Here is a 12,500-nt window from a genome sequence, read left to right on the forward strand (position 1 = left end):
TTTGACAGTTAATAATAGCCAGTAGCGTTTTATGATAGTCATCTATCAACGCTGTTGAGGCTGAGTCGTGAAAATTTAAACTTGCCGATTTCATTTTTTTATATTTTGGAGTAGCAATTCCTGGTTTCCATAGTCTTAACAAAATCTTCAACCAAGTGGTCAGTTTTGTGAAAAATGATACCCTATTCTAGATGCAAACGATCTGATTTATATACCCTATGCTAGAGTAAACTGCTTGAAAACCATACCCTTCACAGCGGCACATACCTATATAGCCCATATATGGCATCCTCCCCCCCCCTCCCTCAGGATTGAGAACAGGCCTCGAGAAAATGTTCAATACCTGTCCGTTGCCAGCAACATGATTACTTGACCATCTTCTTCTAAGAACAGGAGGCACCTCTTTAGCCCTTCTTTTTCCATACAATTGGAGTTTGCAACCTCTGACACTTGCACCAGGGAGAAATCCCCCGGTGCAGCCTTGCCGCAAGCAGTAATAGCAAGTGTGAGTACATAATTGTAATATATATATATATCTCGCCAAGCCTAAAAGCGGAGCTTCCTGGTTATTTATTCTTACTTTCTGCAGGGTTAGTGAAAATAAAAGGTTTTCGAATTGTCTGCATTTTGGTGTTTCTGGTTACTGCTTAATGAAATCATTTTCTTCGCCTTCTTCGGTAGAAAAATGCATTGCCTAACAAGTGAAGTCCATGGTAAATTTCACGCAAAAAACCAATCTCACATGAATCACAAAGTGATGAGTGCGATATTGGTTTTTCAAGTAAAGTTTACTTTGGTATTCACCAGTTTGGCAATGAATTTTTCTTGAATCGCAATAGCCATTTTAGAGTCGACTGTCAATAGCCAGCAAATAGGAATCACGCTAAACTTAGAAACCGTCAGGAAACTTTGTCAGTTCAGGGTCAAAAAAGAGTTTTACTGATGTACTTTATTCCACTTTATCCCTGAAAACAAGATCATTCACATTTTGAGGTATTTCATTGAAACACGCAAGCATCGCTTGGGCTTGGAACAAGAGTCCGCAAAATATGACAATGCAACCAAGATAGAATATACATCAAACAAGATCTGCTTCAGCAAATTATCTGTAGAAGCTTTCAACAAACTTCTGAAAACACAAGCTAGTGATATTTCTCCGTAATTTTACGAGAATTCATTTCGATTACTTGAAATAACGCATCTGTAAAAATAACAAACAGTTTAGTGCCCAAGAAAATAATTTGTGTGGTATTTTAAGGTATTAATTACTGGTATTTTGTTTTGTTGTTCTCGTTCTCGTTTTCGTTCTCTCTTCTTTCATTTCTGTTTTAGGCATTATGCAGAGCTTCTAAAGTTATGCCAAAAAAAATTGCAATACAGTGAAAAAGCAGCTCTAAACAAATTAAAAATAAACACTCAGCTTTAAGTTTATATCCCTCCGATGCTTGACTTGAATAACTATGTAGCCACCAGTGTGGACCACACCTATAGAAAAGCATTGACTGAGTTAAACTGGGTTGAGTCTGTGATCCAATCGAAAACCAGTACCTGGTCAGCAGTCAACTTAAAAAAAAAAACAGGTAACCTCAATGAGCTCTAAACCTGTGATATGGTCATGTGATACTGGTCAGTGGATACCTTGTTTTGACAGCTGTCAGTTGACCATAACATGGATGCCCCATATCAAAGATGTATGCTGTAAACATCCGTGATACTGGTCACATTGGCATACATGGATGGGTGTACGTACATGTACAGACGATCATTGACGTCATAGCTATAAAACCAAAATCTCTTGCATTGATGGGTTACAATGATATTTTCTTAACTATGGCGCTCCATGCACGCGTGGAGCTCCGCTATTAAATTATTGCCTCTTAACAGTCCTTTTCACCTGCCGGAAACCACAATAATTTATTGCTTTGAAAGACAACTGTTGAACATGTATTTTCACCTCCCCTGTTTCTTTGCGGTTTCCTCGCTGTTCCACATGTGCAAGTCTCTGTGCAAGATTTTCCTACTGTTCTGCACCGACATCCCTGACGTTCATTCCCACTTTTTGTCATGAATGTGCTTGAACAACTGCAGAACACTCGAGGCTATAGCATGACAAATGGAAGAATTCCATTGAAAAAAAAAGCTTGGAAATTTCATTTTTCACCGAAACAACTCCATCAAGTTTTCCTTACGCTTTCCTCTTGAGCTGCGGCAAGATTGCTTGTGCTTTGTCATTTTATTTACAAGATTTCATCGAACAATAACGAGTCAGTGGAAATTTGTGATCACATCTCATGGGAGTCCTGTACAGACTTCTGTTGACTGGAAATTGTGTAGGTGCCAATCAAGCTCACACATAAGACTTAAAGTGACACAGGCCTTTTAATTAGTCCATAGGCAATCCAGGCTCTCTATTAGTGACAATGTAGGGGTTTATAATTATGGGAAAATACAGGACACTGAGGGAGCGCAGTTCAAGTCTAGAAATTTGTAAGAAATTCCAAATGAAAACACCTACCACATGGTTTTCTGTAGTTTTCCTTAATGCTCACACTAAGTTTCACAAAAATAAGATTTGCTGCACCTTCCATACAAGCAAAACTGAAAGGTACATGTAGGATCACAACCTGGTCAGTTTGAAAATGACCATTAAACTTGGGGCCCCTTATTAAATCATGACTTGTCATTGGCTAGGGACAGAGGTTACAGGTGCTTTTCAATATGCCTGGCCATCAGGTGGGAGACCAGTGGAGCTAACCAAGGGAAAATGGAAAAACTTTTTTAATCAAAAGTCAATTTACAACCGGACCAACGCGTTCCATTTAGATTTCGACCAAAATTTTCGTTACGTCACAGTCAAGTGTGACTGGAAACGATAATTTTTGTTAATGGAATGGCATGTTTTGGTTGGACTGGACCGACCGGTCAAAGAGGACCACCTCCAGAGGTGAGACTGAACCGGAGCAGTTCTTTCCATTTGAATTCAGCCCGAAATTCCCAGAAATTTTGGCTCAATGGAAAGCACCCTACTTGTCACCAGGCGCCTTATCATTTTCAAACTAACCAGGTTGTGATCCCACGGATATTTGGAGGATGGATTTACAAGTTTCACAGAGCCTGGTGGTTTTGGTGAAAAAAATCGTGCTGACTTTGGATCGATTGGACCATGATGTTAGTGTCAGCTTCCTACCTTTCCATTTTCCTTGTATAGCAGGTGAAGTGGACCTTATTTTTCTTAAACTTCGTGTGAGCTTCAAGGACAGCTATGAAGAGGCATGTGGTAAGTTTTATCGATTTTCGTTCACAATTTCATACAAATTTGTAGACTTGAACCTCGCTCCACATGTGCCCTTTTTTCCCCTGGGTGACCTGTGATTAGTCTTTGTTTTGACTCAAATTCTGATCAATGAATCAATTTTGAAATTGATGTAATATCACTGTGTACATATTGTTTTTCATCTGGTTTTGTCCTAGCTGAGAAAAGTGAATTGCCTTGCTTCAAACTACCAGTTGATGGAGCTGTATCTTCAAGATAACATGATTGTAGCACTCAATGGCTCTTTACGACACTTGACTTGTCTTCAGGTTTTATTGTTGAATGGAAATCAGCTATTAAAACTAACAGACGTTGTTCATGAGCTGAAAGCCATGCAGTTCCTCAAGACACTAAGTGAGTGTTATCAAAATACAATCGTGGACAAGACTTGTTGAGAAAACCGTACAAAAACCGACAAAAAGCACTTGTTCATTATTGTTCCCATGTGAATGCCACAGCAGTCATTTCTTGTCCCCCTATCCAATGTTAATTTGGAAAGTTTTGATTTCTAGGAAACTGTTCATGACCACCAGAAAACAACATTGAGACGGCGGTGAAATTGTTTGCTTACAACCGAAAGGGCTTGGAGGGGTAATTTTCTTAAAAGTTTTGTCCATGATTGTAAAGCCAACAAATGTGTAATAATTTTAAGCAAGTCCAGGAGCTGATATGTCACTGCAAATGGCATGCTAGCTAAGCATTACGATCGTGGACATTAATGATTTTTTTTATTCCTGAAATAATGGCTAATTTCATATACATGTGCAGCTTAAGCCAAGCCTAAAAATGGAGCTCCCGGGTTATTTATTCATACTGGCTGTAGAGATAGTGAAAAAAAAAAGGGTTTTGGAATTGTTCTGCATTTTGGTGTTTCCAGTTTTTTGGCCTTCTTCTATAGAAAAATTCATGGCCTAACTAGTGAATTCCATGGTAAATTTCATGCAAAAAATAGATATTGCATGAATCACACAGTGGTGAGTGAGATATCGGTTTTTCAAGTGAAATTTAGTGTGGGATTCACCAGTTAGGCAATGAATTTTTTTTTGAATTGCATGGGTTAATTGTAAAAGAAAACAAACAAATCCTTAGCTAGCAAATGGAAAGGCAAAAAATGCCATTTCAGAGTCAACTATGAAAAGCCAGCTAATAGTAATGACACTAAAATTAAATCCTTAAAAAGTGAATGCTAGCAGAGTCAACTATCAAAAGCTACTGAATAGGAATGACACTAAAATTATGATGTGACAGATTGTTTGGACACTTTGTCAGTTCAAGGTGAAAAAAGAGTTTTATTGATACACTGGTACTTTTATTCCACTTTATCTCTGAGAACGAGATCATTCACATTTCATTTTTCTCATTGAAACACTCCAGCTTGGCTTGGAACAAGAATCGGCAAAACACGCCAACCAAGAAAGGACAAACTTCAAAGAAAATCTCCAACAAATTACCTGTATGCGTGCTTTAAACAAATTTTTGAAACCACAAGCTAATGATATTTCTCCTTAATCTTACAACAACTCATTGCGATTTATACATGTTTATAACACAAGGGCAAAATTTTCTTGTTACTGTCAAAGTACATCAAAAAACAGTTAGGCAAAAGGAATAAAACACACTTGTTTGCTCGCAGTTTAGAGCAAAGCAAACAAACAAATCAACTTTTTCTTTATGTCCAATAAAGAGTAAAGATGATTTTTTTAATTTCCAGTTGACAATAAAAATTCGAGTTTCATTCCTGAACAAAGGAAAAACTATTAACTTCTTCCACCAAGTTTGAGCTATAACAGTTACTGGTATACTGTTTTGTCATTCTCTTCTTTCTTTTGTGATCTAGTCATCGGGCGTCCAGGCGTCATGCAACCTTATCAGATTCATTGTTAAAAATCTTCTAAAGATACACATGTACATGTATGCCAAAAATTTAAATACAGAGCAAAAAGCAGCTCTAAACAAATTAAAAAACACTCAGCTTTAAGTATATATCCCTGCAATGTGTGTTTAAAATAACTTATTACATGTATGTGGGATGCCACAGGCATACCACGTCATAAAACCAGTCGAATTCCTTTTTTTTCTTCATCGTAGTCACAAATGTGCATACCTCTCGGATACTGAATTAAGCTCTGATCGGGGAATCTAATTTTATACCCTTCAGTATTTCCAAACTCCCTTTCGCCAATTAGAACACCCACAACTTTCTGGCATTTTGAAAGTGTGTTTAACCACTTGGCCATGCTGACACAGTTCTCTTTTTGTGATGAGAGAAAACGTTTACTTTGGAATCCTTCCCGGTCACAATGATTGACACAGTATTAAACTTCACATTTAAAAGGGATAAAGTGGACAGATGATTTTTCTTTAAGAATGGCAAGCTTTAAAGGGGAGGAGAATTTTCTATGTTATTTCTAAATCTTGCTTCGTTCTTGTGTGTTCCACTATAAACATTATTGCATAGATCAAACACTCTAATCGACTTGTTTCTTGCGAACCAGTTTGTTCAGTCGTCCCAAAATATTTTGTGAATCAAACAAGTGTGCTCAATTGGCCATTGTGCTAAACATTTTTTGAATCGAACCAGTGTGTTCAAGCGTCCATTGTGCCAAGCATTTATCAATCGAACCAGTGTGTTCATTTGGCCATTGAGTAAACACTCGCTATTAGGAAGCACTGTTTGGGAATTCCAATGCCATTCGTCCCTGTGTAGAAATCAAAAACATGAAAAGAACATTACGAAAAGCCTTTAACGACCAAATTCAAAACGAAATCGGGCATGAGGTTATTTTCCCGATATGAGTTTGATCACGGGTTCTCAAACGGTGGGGCAACCAAAGCGATGGTAGCTGTGTTGGGGTTCAATGAGAAACTTTAAATGTTGTTCCCGATGTAGAAACTCAAGCTTATGTTGTGAGTGAAAACTCAATTGCAATAGCACCTAAGAAGTGAAAATGCTGGATTCAGTCTTCTGGAAATGTTATGAATAAGATAGTTGATCAAAAATCTTGCGTGTTGCCAACATGATGAAATCGTCAGTCAGCGGTACGCTGGAAATGCCCGAAATTTATTTTTCAATTTTTTAATTGTTCCAAAAAATGACTATATCACCCTATTTCTGCACAACATGGTATTCCGAGTGATTTTTCACTCATTTAAACTTAGAACAAGACGCCTGTGTGTATTATTCCGGATGTACTTATTGTGTGAAACAAAATGATGTAACAGTTCCATGTTAAAGGTTATATGCTTGTGATTGACATTGTCATCAGACAAGCGATATGACAAGCAAAAGTTTTGAGCGTACAATGACAATAATAAATCTTGTTTATGGTAGCAAGATAGTAAAATGCACGAACTAACTCAAGATAAGTACTCCCAGCTATCCTTACAGTCAAATCGTCTGTTAGCCCTCCTTGGGTCTTACAGGGTTAATAACTTCTAGTTCAATTACAAATTTATCTTTCTGATAATCTCTCGCCATTTTCCAAAGTTTACCCGTAGTTGTAGTTTACTGTAACTGGACAATTTGTGTCAACTGTTTGTGCATCCCACAGAAACGCCCTTATAGGGGCCTTGTTGCGTGAAATTTCATGTTTATTTCACGACACTTAAATTTCACGTTTTTGAGTAATACACAATTTACATTTCATTGGCAATAATACACTAGCGGCAATACCTCCCTTCCAGTTAGGGAAAGTACATTTTTTTATTTGGGGAGGGGGGGGGGGAGGGTGGAGGGGAGGGTCCTTAGTAATTTTTTACAAATTGGGGAGGCTCAACAGGGGTGGATCCAGAGTAGTTCAAGTGATTTGCAGAAATCACTCAAAATTTTTCCAAACCTTATTTCTCAGCTCTTTATTGCAGTTCACGAAATCAATTATCCTTCTTGTTTTATTGTTTATTATGAAATAAAACAAGGGAGAAATTATTCCGTCGATCACACATGTGCAGCAAACCCAGCCCTCCTCCCGAGCGAATTGGACGAGTCTCCGTTCGCGCGGTTTCGTCCTTTGTCGATACTTCCGAGAACAACGCGAAAAAAATTCAAAGGCACGACCGGACAAAGTTTCTACCGAGAGAGTGGGGACTGGATGTACATGGATCTTTTCACAAATCACTCAAAACCCACTTCAATTGGTCAGAATCACTCGCATTGTCTTGCGAACTACTCAAACTCAGTTATGATTGGCTATTCAGGTCACAAACTACCGTGCAAACTACTGACAATCATATATAAAGAGGAGCATCTCCCTCACAATTCCCTTCGTTCTTGTTGAATTCGTTAACTTGCTACGGAAAGGAAAGACAAGAACAGTTTTGATTCATAAACCATGCTTCGAGGCGATCCAGTTTGTCGGAAGGAGGACTGTTCTCAGTATGATATTGCCTTGGTTTTCATGGAAATCAGCTCGTATTCGGACCAGGACAAGCTCAATTTCATAGAGAATGTGTGGAAACCAGGTGATCTTGAGCTATTTGATTTCCCAGTGTCAGTGTCAGTTCGAATTCTAAGCGCAGAAGATCACTCGCTTCTACCGCCGATAAACAAAGCGGTCAAGCATAGAAAAGCGTGAGGCCATAAGGTCACATTCAGATTACTGCTGAGAAAATCAACACCAAGAAACTAAAAACATTATTATCGAGACCAAATATTTTCTTGGAAGAAAAAGTATCACACAGCAGTATAGAGATTCAAATGTAAAGCCTCATAGGGCAAAAACCATTGCTAAATGAATCCTACAGGAACCGCCTAAAAGAGGTGTCCATTCACTCAAGAGAGAAAAATTATGACAAAAGGCAACAGAAACCAGACCACGTATAAGGGAGTCGTGTAGGACTGTCAACCCTTTTTGTCACTTTCTATAGTCAAACACAGTATAACTCTATTGCTTACTTTCATGTTATTCTGGTTTGTCTGGTGGTTTTATCAGACAAACCAGAATAACATGAAAGTAAGCAATAGAGTCGTTTGCAGCTACTGTTAAGACAGAATTATGCCTTTCTGGAGGAGGTGCTGCTTATGTGTCTGAATGGCTTGAGGTGCTATCAGAATGCAGGAAAATGGCATTTTGAGAGCAATTTCAAACCCCCCTAGTTTAGTTGGTGCAAATAACTCATGTAAAATCCTGGATCCACCCCTGGTCAAACCTTTTTTATTCTCAAGCGGGGGAGGGTAACAGTTTTTTTTGGCAAGGAAAAAAGTACTCCATTTCGCTTCTATTTTGTATATACAACCAAAGCTACCAGTCAAGATTAGTCTAAATTATTTACAGGTGTGGAAAATTTTATTTATCAAAAAACTATCTTCTCCCAGCTAACATAATCTTGACCCATGCCTGCTTTCGCCCATATTTTGATGTTTCCATGCGGGCTTCTGGTGAAAAAGCAGTCTCCAGTGAGGATTTGCACTTGAGCTACTCGGTCTTGAACCGACAACTCGATGTACTACATCACTTTGCGAATCAGTTTCGACCTCGAAAGTGATAAGGTTTCTTGTTGCCTCTCTTAGTGGCAGCTGCCGAGGTTGTTGACGCTCCATTGAATTGTACAGCAAGCTGCCAATGTGTGCTTTGATCATTGCAACCTTTTCAGCTTTCTTCCCTTTGAAGGTGATCTTGTGAGAAAAGTACAAGGATAGCTTGTCCACCCTCAAGGACGACAGCTTATCGGATTTGTACAGTCCAGCCCAGTCAATGTCATTGTACTCCGGGTTCAGCCGTTCCATTCCCTCCCCCTCAGTCTCCTCTTTCTTCTTCTTCTCCTTGCGCATTTTTATGTGGGCAAGGTGCTCAACATACTCTGCCACAAGCATCAGTCAGCTTTAGTAAAGGTGGATACATGGGTGGCAGTCTGAGGCAGGGGATTCTTCTCAAGACCTCATCACACTGATCAAGTACGGGATTCAGTACTCTCTGCAACTGTTCACCAGTTACATGTTTCATATCCGTATCTGCCTTACTGATACAATCTAGGAGGCAATTAGCAACATTCCCCTCTTAGAGCTTTCAATGTCCAGGTTTTCTTGCTAACGTTCCCATGCTATTTTAACCTGGTACCCTAAAGAATGCAAGTGCAACTGTTCATACTTCCTGTAAGGGCATTTGTCAGCCTCAGTCACAGACAGAATATCAATCTCTGTTGCGAGTCCGTGTAATAAAACGTACCATCATGCACTCGAGCACAAGAGCCACAAAGTTCCTCCAAGTATTTCCTATATCTATGCAACATACTCTTCGGTTTCATGGATACCTGGCCTTTCCCACCTAAGACGCATGCTGTTGGACACCCAAGTTGATGCATGAGTGGGCATGTAAGCTTTAGGTTCAACAACCACAATACTGTTATCAGTTTTGGTAACCTCTTCTTCCACCGCTTCTGTCTCTTTGTGGATAAACCTAAACGCAGATGGGGTAATGTACACTGATGCCTCGGGAAAATCATGTACTGGCAAGGATCTAGCTCTGGTCTCATCTGACGGCTGCAGAATAGTTTGCTACCGGGCTCCTTTAGCTCCCTCTGATGTTTCTGGACGCAAGTATGCATAGGCAATACGTATGCGATTAGCCTGCTGTTTGTGGGCGGAGACAGACTGTACATTTTTGTATCTGTTTTTGATTAAATAGATAAATTGAATTAAGATGAATTGAATTGGCGGCCTTCCTCGTCAGGTGCCTTTTTCACGAAAACATTGTAAACATAATTTTCTGTGAAGACTTCATAACCCTTCTGACCAATTTCCTTTTTTCCACAACCTATGGGATGATTTGCGATTGTGATCGCCGACACATTTGCAAGATTTCGTAGCGATCTCATCCATGCTGTATAAGAACACTCACTTACAGCCGCCATCTTGAATGTTATGTTTACCCACTTGACCATGAAGCTAAAGAAGTCTATTGTTTTCAAAAAGCGATAGGTTAAGGTTGACATTCATAAACAAGGGGGTTCGGAAATTCCAGTAGAGGTGACAGTTCTAATGGAAACATCTTCACAGAACATGGAAACTATTGAGAGATTTAAGCACCGAGGGGAACATTATTACAGGGAGCCAGTTAATCACTCACTGAAAAATGTCCCCATAAACCCTTTGACGTCCAAAGTGCTCTAAACCGGCAAGACCTTTTACTCTGTCTAATGCCAGACGATTTTACTTGTCAATTGGTAACCCCTTGGAGTCAATGGGTTAATGGACAGTTTGAAGACTGTATAAAAGGAGTGCCACCTGGAGAGGGCAGAAAAAGCAGTAGTGATGAGGATGACCAAGACATTTCCTCAGAACAGTCAAAAATGTGATTTTGTAAACGTTTCAGTGGAAATAAACTCGTTCTTTCTTGGTTGTTGACATAATGTAAGTCACTTAATTTTCGTGTCATGTTATGTTCCCAACACTTCTTGTTTAAACGATGAAAGGATATATGAAATGGATCATATATGAACTGCGGATATGAAATCAAGTGAAGCTATGATCCTTGCAATTCATATATGATCCATTTCATGTATCATTTCATCGTTGATTCATTCCTGATGGGAACATTAGAACCCACAAATGACCAGCTCCCAACGTCAGTGGCTTCATAGCTCAGTTGGTTAGAGCGTTGCACTGGTATGGCGAGGTCACGGGTTCAAACCCTGTTGAAGTGCAGAAATTTTCAGGCTTCTTTACACAATTGCAAAAATTGCATTCATAACTGCGAGGATCATAGCTTCACTTGATTTCATATCCGCAGTTCATATATGATCCATTTCATATATCATTTCATGGTTGATTCATTCCTCATGGAACATTAGAACCCACAAATGACCAGCTCCCAAACGTCAGTGGCTCCATAGCTCAGTTGGTTAGAGATCACGGGTTCAAACCCCGTTGAAGTCCAGAATTTTTCAGGCTTCTTTATGCAGTTGGCAAATTTGAGTTCATAACTGCGAGGATCATAGCTTCACTTGACTTCATGTTTAATTTCGTGATTTTCTTAATATCATGAAATATCCTGTTGTGAATATTTCATGTAATAAGGTACCTGCGTAGCCACAAGTGTGGTCCTTGCCACAGCTATGTTTTTCAAACCATTTAAGATGCATGGTTTGCTGAAAAAATGGCTGGGCTGGCAGACACTCCAAAGAGTAGGCGGGTGTACCGGAACAATTCCAGATGACTGTTAATGGTCAAATACTGCCACCATTCCTCGTCGAACAACACTTGCTGGTATGCAGATTATATCTGCAGGTTGGAAAACTTCTCACCACCATTGAGGTGAGTAAGCAACTCTTCTGCCGTTGGCATGGAATACTCAGGCACCTCCAAAACTTGGTTAATGGTGACTTTATAATCCCCATAAATCCTTTCAGTTCCATCGGGTGTGGCACAATGGGCACTCGAACAATGGGCGTGGCCCAATCAGAAAAATCTACTTTTTCGAGCACACCGATCAATTCCAATCTTTCTACGGCACTGGAAATGAAGAAATTCCTAAAATCGAATGGAATTTATCTTGTTTTGTCCTCTCCATCCAGCCTCCAACGGTGAAGCTGAATGTGCTGTCAGATCATTCAAAGAAGTTATGAAAACTATGAGGGGAGAACCTGGTTCAGTACCAGAAAACTGTCCCAGCAGGCGTATGAGTATTCTTTTCCGGACCCTTCTTCACAATGTGACCTGGTTGCATCCATAACGATTTGTTTTCCAATGAAAGCAGGTTTCTGAGGAGTGATTGCTTTTCCCACATCGAAAACATTCAGGAAAACTTCCACCCACTTGTACCACAACAGTTTCCTTTTCCGTTAATTCAGCTGCACAAGCTTTCTCAACCACAGACTGCAAAGTAAACGTGGCTTCTGCTAGCAGCTTGTGTTGAATCAAGCGCACTTTCAAACCACACACGGAAGGATTGCGAATAGGTTTCTTGCGATATTCAAATAGGCAAATCTCTGCTAACTTTTCTAACTTGACCAGGTACTGTCTAGAAGATTCTGACTCTTCTTGCTCCACCTTATAGAACTTGAATCTCTATGTGATTACAATTGGTGTTGGGTCTAAATGCTTCCCTATTGTTACTGCCGCAGAACTGTAATTTTCCTATCTTTAATCAGATTGACATTACGTGGACATTATATGAAGTACTAAGTAGGAATCTTTGTAACCCGGCTGTGAGCACATATTTTTTGGCGATATGGAGTTTTGGTTTCGTATAAA

At 39.5% G+C, this 12,500-nt stretch overlaps 1 protein-coding gene across 2 annotated transcripts in view; it reads left to right on the top strand.

Annotated features, from left to right (window-relative positions):
- The window catches only part of LOC138039250 (leucine-rich repeat-containing protein 72-like), a 73,980-nt gene that overhangs the window by 23,702 nt on the left and 37,778 nt on the right, over positions 1-12,500 (top strand). For both annotated transcript variants that reach the window (XM_068885456.1, XM_068885458.1), the window contains exon 2: positions 3,472-3,667. In XM_068885456.1, the coding sequence (XP_068741557.1) occupies positions 3,472-3,667 (196 nt within the window). The remainder of the gene's footprint in view (positions 1-3,471; positions 3,668-12,500) is intronic.

This window comes from Montipora capricornis, chromosome 2 (genome assembly GCF_036669925.1).
Source record: "Montipora capricornis isolate CH-2021 chromosome 2, ASM3666992v2, whole genome shotgun sequence".
NCBI lineage: Eukaryota > Metazoa > Cnidaria > Anthozoa > Scleractinia > Acroporidae > Montipora > Montipora capricornis.